Consider the following 14,201-nt stretch of genomic DNA (forward strand, 5'->3'; position numbering starts at 1 on the left):
AGACCGTTCTCGGTGAGCACCGGTGACCACTGCCGCCGACTCCCGCGATGCCAGTGCCAGTCTGTTTGTCTGGCCCGTGCACCTCCTCGTCGCCGCCGCTCTGCTCCTCCGCCGAGGCCTCACCACACCGCCTCCCAGGGCCGTACCGCTCCTCCGGCAGAGCCACGCCTCGCCTTCCTTCGCCTTCCTTACGGCCCGTGGAACTGGCTCGCGGTTCCACTCGTTTCGCCTCGCCTCGCTTTGCTTCGCCTCGCCTCGCCTCGCCTCTCGGCCTCACCTCGCTTCGTCACAACTCGCCTCACCGCGCCGCGCTTCGTCTTGCTTTGCCACGCCGGTAGCCACGCGTACATACTAATGTACTTATTAGAATTGTAAGTATTCGGATACACGATGTATTCGAATAATTTCGAATAATTTCGAACACGAATAATGTATTCGAAAAATTCTAACAGTATGAAGAATTTGAATACTTCGAATAGTATGGAGTATTCGAATAACTCGAATAGTACGAAGTATTCGAATAATTCGAATAGTACGGAGTATTCGAGTATGCCAATATTTGAGTAGTATAAGAATTCCGAAGATTCAGATTGAACGTTTGAAAAACAAATAATTGTAAAGGCCAATGTGAAAAAAATTTCACGATAAAGTGTGAAAAAATATATTATGTTCAGATTCCTATTCAGTGCAATTGAAATTCAATCGCTTCGAATACTCGAAATAGTCCGAATACTTCGAATATTTCGAATAATTTGAAAACTTCAAATACTTCGAATATACGAATATCAAATTCAAATTCTACTGCTATTGGAATATTCACGTATTCGAATAATTCGAATACTCGTAACAGATATAGTACCTATCTTTAACCTCTTCTCCTCCACGTTCGTGTCTTTCCTATTCTACCAACACTCGCTACCCTCTTCCGTCACGATAGACTTCGATCGATAGAAATTTGGATTTGAATGTGATCTTGGAAGATTTCTGTGGGTGTGAGACTCTCCTGTTTATCGGAATAGACGTTTGAAGTGAGTTGGTAGCTAGCTGGATTATAGTTGATACCCATCAGATCTAAAACATACTCAGCTGTCGTGGCGCAACGGGGAGTCTTAGTTGATATCCTGAGAGGATTCTCTTTTAATTGGAACAGTCGTTGGTTATGGATTGATAGGTTCAATATTGGATGAAGATGGAATCTGTACACATTTTTAGATCTAACAAAAGGTAGACCACGGGGGGGAGGCTTTAAGTGAAATCATCAGTGGGCTTCCTTAATTGGAGCAAACGTTGGAGACCTTTCAATTTGACTAAAAACACGAAAGATGTTGAAAATTATAAATGATCTTTATTAAATGGCCAGTGAGCTGTAGATTGATTGGTTTAATAGCCAATGGGGATGGAATCCGGACTCATTTCTAGGCGCGAAAAAAGTGAAACACTGGGGTAGCTTATTTGGAATCCTGGGAGGATTTACTTTATTGGAGTAAACTTTGGGAGTAGATTAATTATTTACACAACATCTGACTGGTGTGAAATCTACACTCATCCTCATATGGAAAAAAGAAAGGTAAAACCGTGGGATATTCTATTTGACATTCCGTGATCGCTGTTTTTATTGAAGTAGTCTGGCAAAATATACGTTCAGAAGTAGTAGAACGCTAGAAAGAATTAGGATTTAAATTCCTCGGATGATGTTTTTAGTAGGGTCGGTCGACTGTCAATTTCTTCGATACTTGTCGAAGATGAAATTTATACTCATAGACAAATGGTAAAAAAGAGGAGAAACCGTTGGAAATCTTATTTGAAATCTTGACATGATTTCGTTGGGTAAAGTACACTTTAATTCCAATCGTGCAATCTGTCAAAATGATTGACAGCGATGACATATACACTCAGGTCTAAAAATGAGCGGAAAAATAGGAAGTTTTATTTAACATAGTAATTGACTGACTAACATTATCAAGCACAACGATGTCTAAACATGATCAATTTGTAGCGGACATCGTGCACACGAAACAATCATCATTCTCCTGGCACTTCGTTTCGACGGTTATTAAGTAACTGGACGAGGCTGAACAAACGCGCGTACCACGCGCGGATTAAATCAGAAACGGGGAAAGTGTTCGATCGTTCCTGCAAATACCAATATAATCTACAGGGTGATTCAGGAAATTGGGACAAGCGATTTCGGCGTATTTTCGAGCAGCCTGAAACGGACATAATAAACATAAATTTTATATAGTTCAGTGAACTGTATATTTTTCTGCGGTAATTTACGATATACAGGACGATTCAAAAACTGTAACAAATTGCAATGCGAATGCATGTTAATCCACGAGGTCTGCCTAGGTAACAGCCCTATTCAACACCCAAAAATAGAATGAACAGTTTGGCCTAAATTTTCTAGAATCACCCTAGTGCGTTCGACCCTGGCAGATTTACACCAAGAAAAACATTGCATGGAATTAGCAACGGGTAGATGGTTATGATAAAGAGAGCTGCGAAAATGAAGGATCGCCTCGTGCACGGAGTGAAACGGGGTACGCTCACACGATTAGATTGTTCAACAAGTGTGCAAGGTGTTGCGTACAACGCGCTTGTCGTTACACGCCTAATGCGGCATTCGCGGAATGTTGCATGTAACACCACCGTGTGTTTGCAAGGTTCCGAAGAGGTTCGCGAACGTGTACATTACAATGTAACGCGGGTTACGTAATGGAAACGCACGCGCTAGCGTTTGGATATACACGGGTATAACGGGTAGAACTCGCTTAGCACTAGGGATAAACCGATACCGTCAAGGTATCGATACTTTTACTCATAATTTGTATCGAAAAAAAGTATCGATATCTACTTAGTATCGCATAAAAAGTATCGCTACCTATTTGTATTGAAGGAAAACGAATACAAAATTCTTTTTTGTTAATATAATATATTTTAACCAGAGTTGAGTAGAATTTTATTCGAATAACACATAGTGACAAACTGCAGTATCCAAGGGTGTGATCCTGAGCTTTAAACAGTTAGTGCGATTAAATCAATTGTTTGGCAAATATCGACTCATTCAGAAAGAAGTATTACTTTGTTATAAAAATTGGAATTTCCACGTTGAATGGATTCAAAATAACCAAGTACTTTTATTTATCGTCTGGTACCGCAGATGGTGTTTTGATGATACCTTTTCTAATTAAATGGTAGCCGTTTTTTGTCTATTGATAGATCTATACTTCAATTTCTCAAAAGTTACTAAGGAGATAACATATAATAAGTTATGTATATGTTGAATGTTTAATAAATAATAATTCTGCATATACAAAAAGATTTTGTAATTTTCCCTCTTATTTAACAGATCAAAGGTATGTAACCCCTTTAAAGGAAAAATAAAACCGATAATTTGAAAAGTCGGCGTAACAAACGGGACACATTCATTTGGCGACACCACCCGATGTCGTTTGACGGCGGTAAGAGGACGAATCGCTTGCTTTCACCGCGGTAAATAAATTTCTTCGGTTCTCTTAAGACAGGCTTACAACTTTCGGAAGTGTAACGGCCGCTTTAAAAAAAGAAAAAAAAAGAAACAGAAAAAAAGAACATTCCACGCGTAAACCGTTCGAACGGATTTACTCGAGAAGATGGGGTCACTTGTCGAACGTAACGTTCGTTATATGTTTTCGCTTTTCCTCGTTCAACTTTACGATCACCGTGGCACGGCAATAAAATCTCAAAAGGAAACTTTCCATCCGGGTGCAGAAAAAAGAAATTATTGTACATTATTAAATGAACACGAACGTATCGACGAACGTCGATTCATTAAGGTGTCCGAACATTAACCCCTTGCCTTACAACAGCGAGTCAGACACGTGACAACGATTTCAAAGTGAATTTAATGAACATATATATTATTAGTTTTCTTTGGGTCGACGTGAAATACTGTTTCGCTGATATTAACATTTATGGTTTAGAATACATGTAACATTTGACATAAGACTAGAATTCCTTTTGTGTCTGGGAAAATATTAACGATAAAGTAATTCTTGAGAGTGAAGTCGTAAAAGAAATCGTATGGCAAAGGGTTAACTGTGAACTCCGTTATGTCCTGTTCGTTAAATATTCAAATTCATTGTTTTTCACTGGTTACAGTGTTTTACATTACACAGTTATTGTAATACACGGTAACGAGTACACAAATAGGTTCGAAATTGATATTTTCTAAATTTTCTTTATTGTTTCTTTTTTTATTTGAAGGTTGTCGTTCTAGGGTTAACAAAATTTTATCTTATCATCAACATAAATTTTTAATTGTTATTAGTATTTGAAGATACAACCATTAAGAGAAAAAAAAACTTTCAATGTTCCAGAACTAGAACTTAAAAGACTAATTGTTGTTCTTTGGGTTACATTTCCTTCATATTATGATGAATATGCATTCTTTGGGCCAATGAGACGCACATAGATTGGTTAACTAAATTTTTTTTAAAAATACAGCTAGAACATTTATGAACTCGGGCGACGATGTGGCCAACAATTATTTAATCTAGTTAACCGTTTAAAAACTCAAAATGATGCCCTTAGATGCTGTAACATTTTACTATGTATTATTCGAATGAAATTGTGCCCAACTTTGGTTTCCACCGGTCGAACCACGGAATTTTCGAAGGCATTTGCACGCCCCTGGGTCATAGAGATAGGACCGCCCCTGCCGAAGAAGTAGGCGGTGTTCACCAGCCCTGATCGTCGGGTGTTACATCGCTCTCTGACGTGGTGCCGTCGACCAGGGTTAACGAGGAAGCACCGTGCAATGGCGGCCGACCGAACCCGGTGATTCTTCCACTTTTTCAACCCCCCCGCCGCCAGGGATCTTTATCAGGCCGCCATTCCAACCAGTCACGCGGAATTTCCCGTGATAACCGCGTACGAACGGTTAGTCCGCTATCTTCTACGTAGAGAACTGTCCTCCGTTTCCGGTCCGCAGGTTTCGGAATGCGGGAACACATTCTAAAAATTTCATGTAATTGGAATATCTACCCTTTTTAATAATAGTAAACAATTTCGGAACATTTTGAACGATTTATTGGTTTAGGAGGAAATTTTAAATTATCCTATTTTCACAGTTTCAGTCTCGTAAAAGACTAAAATATTGTATTCTTATAAATGGTCTAATAACGATTCTGAGCGTATACACTAAACATAGGGTTCGAGCAATGGTCAAGCCATCGATAATGATACTTTCAAACTAAAGTCAGCCGTGCAATTATAAACGACCCTAAAACCGTCTTATTACCTCATTATTTATTTGTTTCCCTCGTCCGTGATTCATCGGCGGTGTGTCTGAATGTCGTAAATCACCGCGCAAACATTGGTAAGTAACTCATAAACCTGGGTACCAAAAATTATCGAAGCCTTCACAGAAGTTATAACCGGTGATATCACCATGAAGAGGTTTACAGACTACAAAACAAAGAACGGTCGACATCCGACCTGGACATTTCCAAAATAAGCTTTCGTCCAAATAAATTCAACTGTTTTGTTAATATAATAATAGTACAATTTATATTGTATTCAGATGTTTTCCTGATATGAATGGGTGTCTAGAAGAAGGGCGTATGTTACATTTCATAAAATTTACAGGAAAACGTGAAAACAATTCATTGCTCACTGTAGCAACGAAAGAAACAGCTGGTGTAACATATGTCCTTCTTCCACTTTGAAAAATAAATAATATGTAATCCGATTATGAGAAAGTAATACACCATTCTTTTAGGCACCCATGTGTCTGTTTCTTAGTAAAAATGGCATAGATTATACAAAATTAAGGACAGATATTGTCAAAATAGCATAGTTTCTGATATTTAAAATAACCACTGAATTTGAAAACAAACACGATAAATTACTCTACTGGTATACTACTTTTGTACACAATTCTTTATACGTAACTTTTTCCATTAACTAAAATAAATGAAATGTCAATATTGGGGACACTGGCAGTAATTGGAACATTTACCCTAGCTATAACTTTTGTTCTCAGCGTGATGCTCCACGAATTTTGTTCAGCTAGGTTTATAAAATACCACACCGTGTGTTGTGAAAACGGAGCACTGTACTGGTCGCGAAATTTTCAATAAAAACTGTAAAAGAACGACAAAATAAGAATATGTCACGTGTTATATTTACACGCAACCGGCCATAAAAGTAGAAGAAGGGGGCGGACGACGACGGTGAAAGCGAATCTGAGTCGGTAGTATCATTAATCTGCCAATAAAGCCAGCGCGAGCCTCGTAATATGTATCCAGTTTATTGTCAGAAATATTTGTTTACCCAACATACAATTTCCCTCGCACGTGATCCGAACGAAGGAACGATCTCATCGACAAAACCATCCAGAAAATGTGCAACCCTGACGTCGGCGACATTTTCGAGTTCGGCCAGCTTTTTTTTTCAAATAGATTTTCGCGTTCATGAATAATGCACGAACGGATAGAAATTGAGGAAGGTATTTTTAAACGTGATATCAAGATATTACACTTGTTTACCACGAAGCCACGCGTCTCTTCTTGGTCCCGATGGTGTTTTTTGCTGCGTCTCGATGGTATCGGATACCTTTTACCGTAAAGTGCAGGACGATTTAAGAAAATGATCGAGATTTTCAGTATTAATTAAGATTTGGTAATTATAACAATGCTTATCCAAGCCCGTTGTGGAAACTATAAATGTTATCTTGTTTTTTTATTATACTTTTTTTTCGCGGCATGCCTGTGACCGCTTGTATGTACATTATGACAAAATATGTAATTTTCTTCCGGAAATGTAGTCTTGTGTGAATACCATGTGCTATTTTTGTTTTTCTTTTGAATAATAAATCCGTTTTTTATCACATACGAAGTTTAGATGACAACATCCTTTGGTGTTTCGATGCTAGTATTACTTTTATATCAGATGTACCAAGAATAGTAATCCATTATTTTGTTTAATATGATAAGAGTACAGTTTAAACTTTAGATATTTTCTATATTTTTTGAAATAAGATTAAATTTTTTTCAGAATAAGATTTAAAAAGTGACAAAAAGCCAAACGCAATTAACTAAGTTGTTTATATCTAATGACGATTTTTAAACATTTTAAAAATAATTTTAATTTATAATCTGTTTATCCTACAAGACAGAAATAAAAGATTACGCTTAGTCACTAATTCACACATTTTAGTAACATTTATAGACTGTTCTTACAAATCTATCAAGTATCTGAATATTTATGAGCAGAGACGGGCTTGTATGAATGATTTTGTGATTGAAATACGTTTAAAATTAGTATACACTTAACCTACTAAATACTTGTATTAAACGTGGAGATAAATTGACGAATAACTTGGTAATTTACATTCAATGATGACTAAATACTGGTGGAATTCCAAACGTAGTAATTTCGTCTGTTCAGGTAATAAAATACTCATAAAATAAAAAAACACATAATTTTCAGAATTCATTCGAATTCTCCGCTTCAGTCAAACACATACTGTACCCAATGTGTTTATTGAACAAGCAAACAATAAAGTCTTACTTGCAGTGCAGTTCTCACTTTTAGTTCTTGCATTTGCATTTCAGTAAAACATAATTCATGAAAAGTAACATCTGTCAACAGATAGAAAAAAATTGAAGGACACGCTCGAATCTCATTTTCAAATGAGATATTAACAATATACTAGATACCTATTGTTAAGACGAGCGCAAAATACGTTTATTCTTGAATAAAAATATCCGACAGCTACGTAACTAACAAATGCAATACGTTAGAATTTCGATTACAATTGCATTAACCGTTAATGTTTCAATATTAGTTATGTTTTCAAATATTTGTTTTTAGTATCTAACGTATTTAAATTTTACGTCTACTTTATATGTATTTCTCATTTCTTCAGAAGAAATCATTTCAAAGTTTGAAATAATTTTATTCGAAATGATGCAAACGCGAAGAATAAGCAAGGAGAACAGCAGGTTTAATAGAAACACCCGGCGCCAATAAAGTCCCTTGGCGCTAAAATTTGAAGGAATTCAAAAAGTGGCGTTAGTCACTTCGGCCTCGTGAATGGCTTATTTGACATCCGAAAATGCCTTTCGGAGATCCACTTTACCCGTCTCCGCTAAAGGTACGTTTTCACGTGACAGTAAATCGTGACTCTTACGGTTCTACCACTAAATGTTATGACTTTAGTCGTCATGAAAAGTACATATCACGTTGTCGTGACATTGCTTTCCATTGTCATACAATGTCACAACAAAAATCATGACACTTTTACTGTCACGTGAAAACGTACCTTAACAAGCGGTAGCGCACGTTCAGCGACCATCGCGAGAGAGCCTAGCAGCCAGCATTCTTCCCGCGTACGACAGACCGTTTCTTCTTGCAAGAAGTCGGTGCACCTGAACGGCGGAGAACTCACAGCGGTGCTCGCTCTTAATTCCAGCCGATAATCCTGAAAGCATCTCTGGCGATTCCATTATCGATGCATACCAGCTCAACCCAATAAAACGTTGTTATCTATACAGCCCTGGCTCGTCATTCTGCGTGTCCGTGGATGAAACACCTGAAGAAAAGCACGAGATGGCTCTGCAGCTCCTTCTCTCTCTGTCTTTCTTGTTATCTGCCCCGTGCACGTGTCCCTTTCTCGACCGAGAAGAAACAGCAACGGGAATAAATAAAGTAAATAGAGGGATATAGGAGGTAAATAAAAAATGTGGCAGCAGAAGAGAGAGGAGTGTGCGAGAGTGGAATGGACGGGGCGGGTGGGAGGCAGGGAGGGTGGTAGAGAGGGGCAAGAAAGCTGCAGAATCCAGAGGTGCGTTCACCGGGAAAATCCCTCCCCCGGAGATTATCTCCTCAAAGAAAACTCGACGACTTCGCGCTTTAGTTTACCCGTCCAATCGAGCGTGTGTCCGCTGATTCCGATAGATTCTACGCCATATAGAACTCGCCAGATACAGAGAATATTCGTATGATTTCGGTATCGGCGAGCATATTGCGTGCATTTATCGATATTTTCCAGGTGGACACGAGTTAAGGCGCGTTTTCACGTGACACTGAAAGTGTCATGGCTTTTGTTCTGTACCTGCATAATAGGAAACAAGGACTAGATAAACATTAATTCATTCTTACTGAATGTTTAATAAAACATTCTGAGAATGTTTGTTTAACATTTTTTTAACAGTTCTGTAACTACGGAATACTCTGCATTCTACTTATATGCATTCAAATATATGTGAAAAAATCGAATAAATGTCAATTTTCAATTCATTAAACTCGTAGGACTCATTTTTCAAACGAGGTTTATAAGCTGCTTGAAAGAGTACTAAATCCTTTAGAAACTGTAATTCTTGTGGAGTTGTGCGATGCTTTAAATTTCCTCTTACACGTTTCTCCCATTTTATATTTATGAAGACATTCTAGTATTTGGCATACTCGAAGATGATAAGTTTGACTGTTATCAAGTATCTATGAAATCAAATTCAACGTAAAACTGGAGGAATCAATGATCACGGATAAAGTCCGAAACCACCTAGTTTTCACCTCGTTGCTGACTGAACTCGGGAGTTCTCGCGAGTCTCGCATGTCATTATGTAACTCGGTAACTTTAACAGACAGGGTAGACGACCTTATTAACTTCTTCCTCTCACCTCTTTTTAAATAATACATTTACAAACATTCATCGTACAATAACGAATCTATACTTCACCTCGTAGAGAAATTTCCAAAACAAAGTATCAACAGTCCAATTCAACGAACATTTCAATCTAAACATATTCGCTACCGAGTCACTTTATAGTTTTCCAAGTTTCTACTTCCTGCTATAGAACAAACAAGAGATTGCCAATACTCTGACACTAGCTGTATAGGTGCTAAACTCTAACTCATTACTTTCAAATTAGATTAGGGTAAGAGGTTCAAACAGTATCTATTACTTGGGGATGTAAAAGGTAGGATCCACAAGAAACGTTCGGAAGTATCAAAACTATCCCTCCGGATGTCGTTTAATAACAGTATGTATACATGTCGAATGATTTTGGTGTCGGATGAATTGGTGTGGATCGCGGCCCGTAACTAATTTGAACGTTCGAAAAGAAGCGGATGACGAATTCAGACGCGCAAAGTACCGATCGGCCGTACCGTAACATAGGACATATCTCTTCCCAGAAATCATCTCGAGGCGATCTACCGGTGAACGGTCGTCTCTCTCTCTTTCTCTCCTCGTCGAGCCGGACCGGCCCCTTGTGTGTCCCTGTTGCGTTAGTTGGCCAGGTCGGTGCCAGGGAGTCTACCAGCGATAACCAGCTGCGCGTCGCACCGGTAGACTGCTTGCTGCCTCCGGCTGCTCCGGGGACCCTGGGACCGGTTATACTTGACCCAGCGGTTTACACGCGCTTGCCGCCGCCAGCTCCACCACCGCCGAGGCCGGTCGCTACCGAAACACGTACCTACATTGCCTGGACAAACTCCAGCACGCTCTCCTCCTTCTTTATCCTTTTTTCCCTTTCTCTCTTGCTCACGTTCTTTAACTGTCTTTCTTATTCATTCCCCTGTCACACATATACACACCAACCGGACCGATACACGTTACCTCAATCCATCTCACCCCACTTCTACTCATCCCGCTCTTTCCTCCTTTCATTCGAGTATTTGTACGCTTATTTTTACATACCGGGGAACTTAACGACTTCTTTGTATAGTTATTAGAACGGCTCTGCTCGCCGCGTGCCGAGAAAACACCCGTGTAAAGGAGATCACGCGAGTAATTAAACATTCGCCGCGAGAGGAAACCGTGGATCAGAGAATTCATACTATTTCGAATACTTAGATGGTACATAGTTTGGAGTATTTCTGTTTAATTAAACGAATTTTGTGGTCACTACAATATGGTAATCGAACGACGCGCTTCGTTAGCGTGAACATACGCGTGTATAGAGGATGATTTAAGAGAATAATGTTGCAGAGAGATTGTCTATAACATACTTAGTTTTTGTAAGAACACTTTGTTACGCCTCTTCTGATGCAGAACTTTTATAATTATGGACTAACTTAAAACTATGTACAAACGCAATATATTTCTTAGAGTAGTTCTTCACTTAACATATTTTTCCATAAATTTACGGTGAAATTCACTTCTTAAGGAATCATTTATGAACACATCATGCTTCTTTTTTGGTTCAGAACGAGCACAGTTCTTGAACACAACATCGTCATCCCATCTTCTTTTAACTTTCATGTCTGTCCGACCACTCTGGGATGAATAATTTAGTAAAGGATTGCCAGAAAGAATATTTTCCATTCTTATTCTTTCCTCCTCTTGTCTTTTCTCTATTTCCTGCAAAATAAAAACAATGTAATATTACATTGTGCAAATAAGATAAACATAATTTTAATTTTATTAATTTATCAAGTTAAACATTTCTGGCATCAACAGTTTAATATCTCAATGCATCACAAAAATTAATCTTTTCTTGTATATTTTTTTTTCCTGTAATCATAGAGAAGAATTTAACAATTAATTTAATAAATTCGAACCTTCTTAGCTTGTTCAGCTGCTCTTTCTTTCTTAATGCGTTGCAATTCAGCCAAAAGGGCAGCAGTATCGTCCTCATCACTGTCAGAGTCTGAATCCTCATCATCTAAAGGATCATCAGCATCTAAACTAGCTGTTGGGACCTGATCTATTTTTTGCCTTTTAGCACTTGTTGCAGAAGTTTCTCGAGCTGGCTCTATCATGCGCCGATTAGAACTTTTATCTTTGTCCCTTTCACGTTCACGTTCTTCTAATTCCTTGCGGAAATCACGGTTTCGCAATTCATCAACTGTTCCTTGCCCATGTTCTCTAAACACGAAATTTATCAAAATAAATAGAAATATATAAATTGTATTTAATTACATACTAAGAAAGTCTTGCAACTATGTGGATAAGTAAGGTTATATTCAATGACGTACTAATCAGAAACTAACATTACGTTCGGAAAAATGTAGTAGATGAATGTTATACTTTCAGAATAGAGTAATATAAAATGTAATAAAATACCTGTATTTTAATTTCGTATGAGACGGTAAGTCTCTACTACTGTATTGTTTTGATATTGCACTTAAATCCTTTTCACCACGACCTTGTCCTCCTCTAGCAGGTTCGAAGGTGGGTCTTGCAGCTGTTGTCATTTTTTATAGAATCTATAAAATACTCTACCGAATCAACAATCTGTTTCCTTTTTTTTCTCAATGCGAATTACAAAAATGTTCCAAAACACAGCTGATCGTTCAACAAATTCATAAACTTCCGTAGCGTCATATACCATACTCCAATACTCTCCACCAGAGGTCTTCCCGGTCTTCTGCGTGAAGCATCAATCGATACAATATTCGATCGTAGTATCGAAATATTTCAAATATAGAAAATTCGAAATAAAAATACGTTACTCGATACAATTAGAAAATAACATATTGTAGCCGCCGTGCCCTTCAATACGACGTATAATTCCTGGAAAGTTTATTATAAAAACAAAGCTACGTGTTAGTATCGTATAGAGAAGATGTAAGATTATAAAGTCTATAGTAATTTATTTCTTTTCTTTCGCTTCGTGGATGCAACAGTGACTGACCGTAGTAACGATCCTCTAACTGTTTCAAGGAGTATACATTTTAATTAGTGAACATTGAGTTGAATATAAAAGATAGTGTTTCAGGTGTATATTTTAAATAAAGTATGTCGGTGATTAAGAAATTATTTGAAATCGCGAGTGAGTTTCATAAGTTAATTATTGAAACAATAATAAGTGTTTTTTAAAATAAAATAGAGTAATATGTGGTAGTACAATGGCATATTTATATAATAGCCATACATTAGTAATTGCAACATCAGTGTACTTTAAGCTGTATGTAATCTATGTGACTACATCTGTATAATTCTTTGTGACGTAATTCTGTGAGTATGTTTCCAACTTATTATTGCATGACAATTGAATTTATTACCATTATTTATAATACAATTTGTATTTAAAAAATTGTGACTTTATAAATTCGTACATACTTAATGAACATGAGCCAACTTTAGAAATTAGGTTTAATGTTTTAAATACTGCATTTTAGATTAATTTGATATTTATTAAAATGAAGACTACATTTGTCTTACATAATAGCAACATTTATTTTCACGCACTATTCATTTCTATTAATGAATTTTAACACATTGCGCTTTTTCTCTTTCGCATACATACATTGTTAGTTTTCCATTCTGTTATAAATGTTTATGTCGAATGTAAACTATTGACGTGTCATTTATTTTGTGCGTTATAATATTTATCATAGTTAAACTTCTTATCAGTATAAAACCTAATACCTTTTAAATACAGTGTTGGACAGCATTCCGACTTTCATTTATTATATTTGCAACCAAAGAGGCACTGTACTAGAAAACAGTCTTTAAATTTCACAGATAAAAGCACAGCTCTGTAGAAATTTTCCTTTGACTATTTTCTTAAATGATAATTGAAAAATACATAAATGTAAGTGCATATACAATATTCAGCATGAGACAATAATGTTTACTACATGTGTTTCATGTTGAAATAAGTTCCATGATTAAATGATTTTATAAAAATATATGTAATATAATGTATGAGAAATCGTAGATAAATTTCAGAAGAATTTTCTTCTTCTAACACGTTGAAAATACAATTATTGCCTCATTCATTTCTAGAGAGCTTTGTCAAAACGCACTTGTAATTACATTCGCAAACAACGATTAAAATTTATTTTCCAATTGTAATATAATATGAATTCGACATTGATTTCATCTACCTAGCTTATATTGCAGTAGCGATGCGACAAACGTGTTGCTACATTCGTGACATACTATTATCCCCTACAATTAACTTTTCCTATAAACAATTCATAACTTTATAAGCAGAGCTTTTTCTACTTTTAATGGTATCATTCGTTAATTGCATTAGGCGAACGAAATAATAACATATATTTCGAAATATTCAGACATAGTTTCTATGCAACGTTCATTTGCACTTACAAAGAGCAGTCTGAATAAAAGAAAGATTGTACCATGGCACACAAGTTTTACCACTGTTCTTAGTCAAATATTATGTTTTATTATTTCAAAGTTTATCAGTTTTGTAAATAAATGCTACTAGTGTACAAGTCTAATATATATGTAATGTACATAC

General features: G+C 36.9%; 1 protein-coding gene across 1 annotated transcript; it reads right to left on the reverse strand.

The window, feature by feature from the left end:
- Window positions 1-10,062: 10,062 nt before the first annotated feature.
- LOC107186584 (protein CWC15 homolog B) lies at window positions 10,063-12,342 on the reverse strand. Its single transcript, XM_015574485.1, has 3 exons — window positions 12,056-12,342; window positions 11,551-11,857; window positions 10,063-11,350 (listed from the first exon to the last, which is right to left on the reverse strand). The coding sequence occupies exons 1-3, from the start codon at window positions 12,184-12,186 to the stop codon at window positions 11,108-11,110; spliced, it is 681 nt and encodes a 226-aa protein (XP_015429971.1). The 5' UTR covers window positions 12,187-12,342; the 3' UTR covers window positions 10,063-11,107.
- Window positions 12,343-14,201: the final 1,859 nt, after the last annotated feature.

Source organism: Dufourea novaeangliae, unplaced genomic scaffold (genome assembly GCF_001272555.1).
Source record: "Dufourea novaeangliae isolate 0120121106 unplaced genomic scaffold, ASM127255v1 scaffold14, whole genome shotgun sequence".
Taxonomy (NCBI): Eukaryota; Metazoa; Arthropoda; class Insecta; order Hymenoptera; family Halictidae; genus Dufourea; species Dufourea novaeangliae.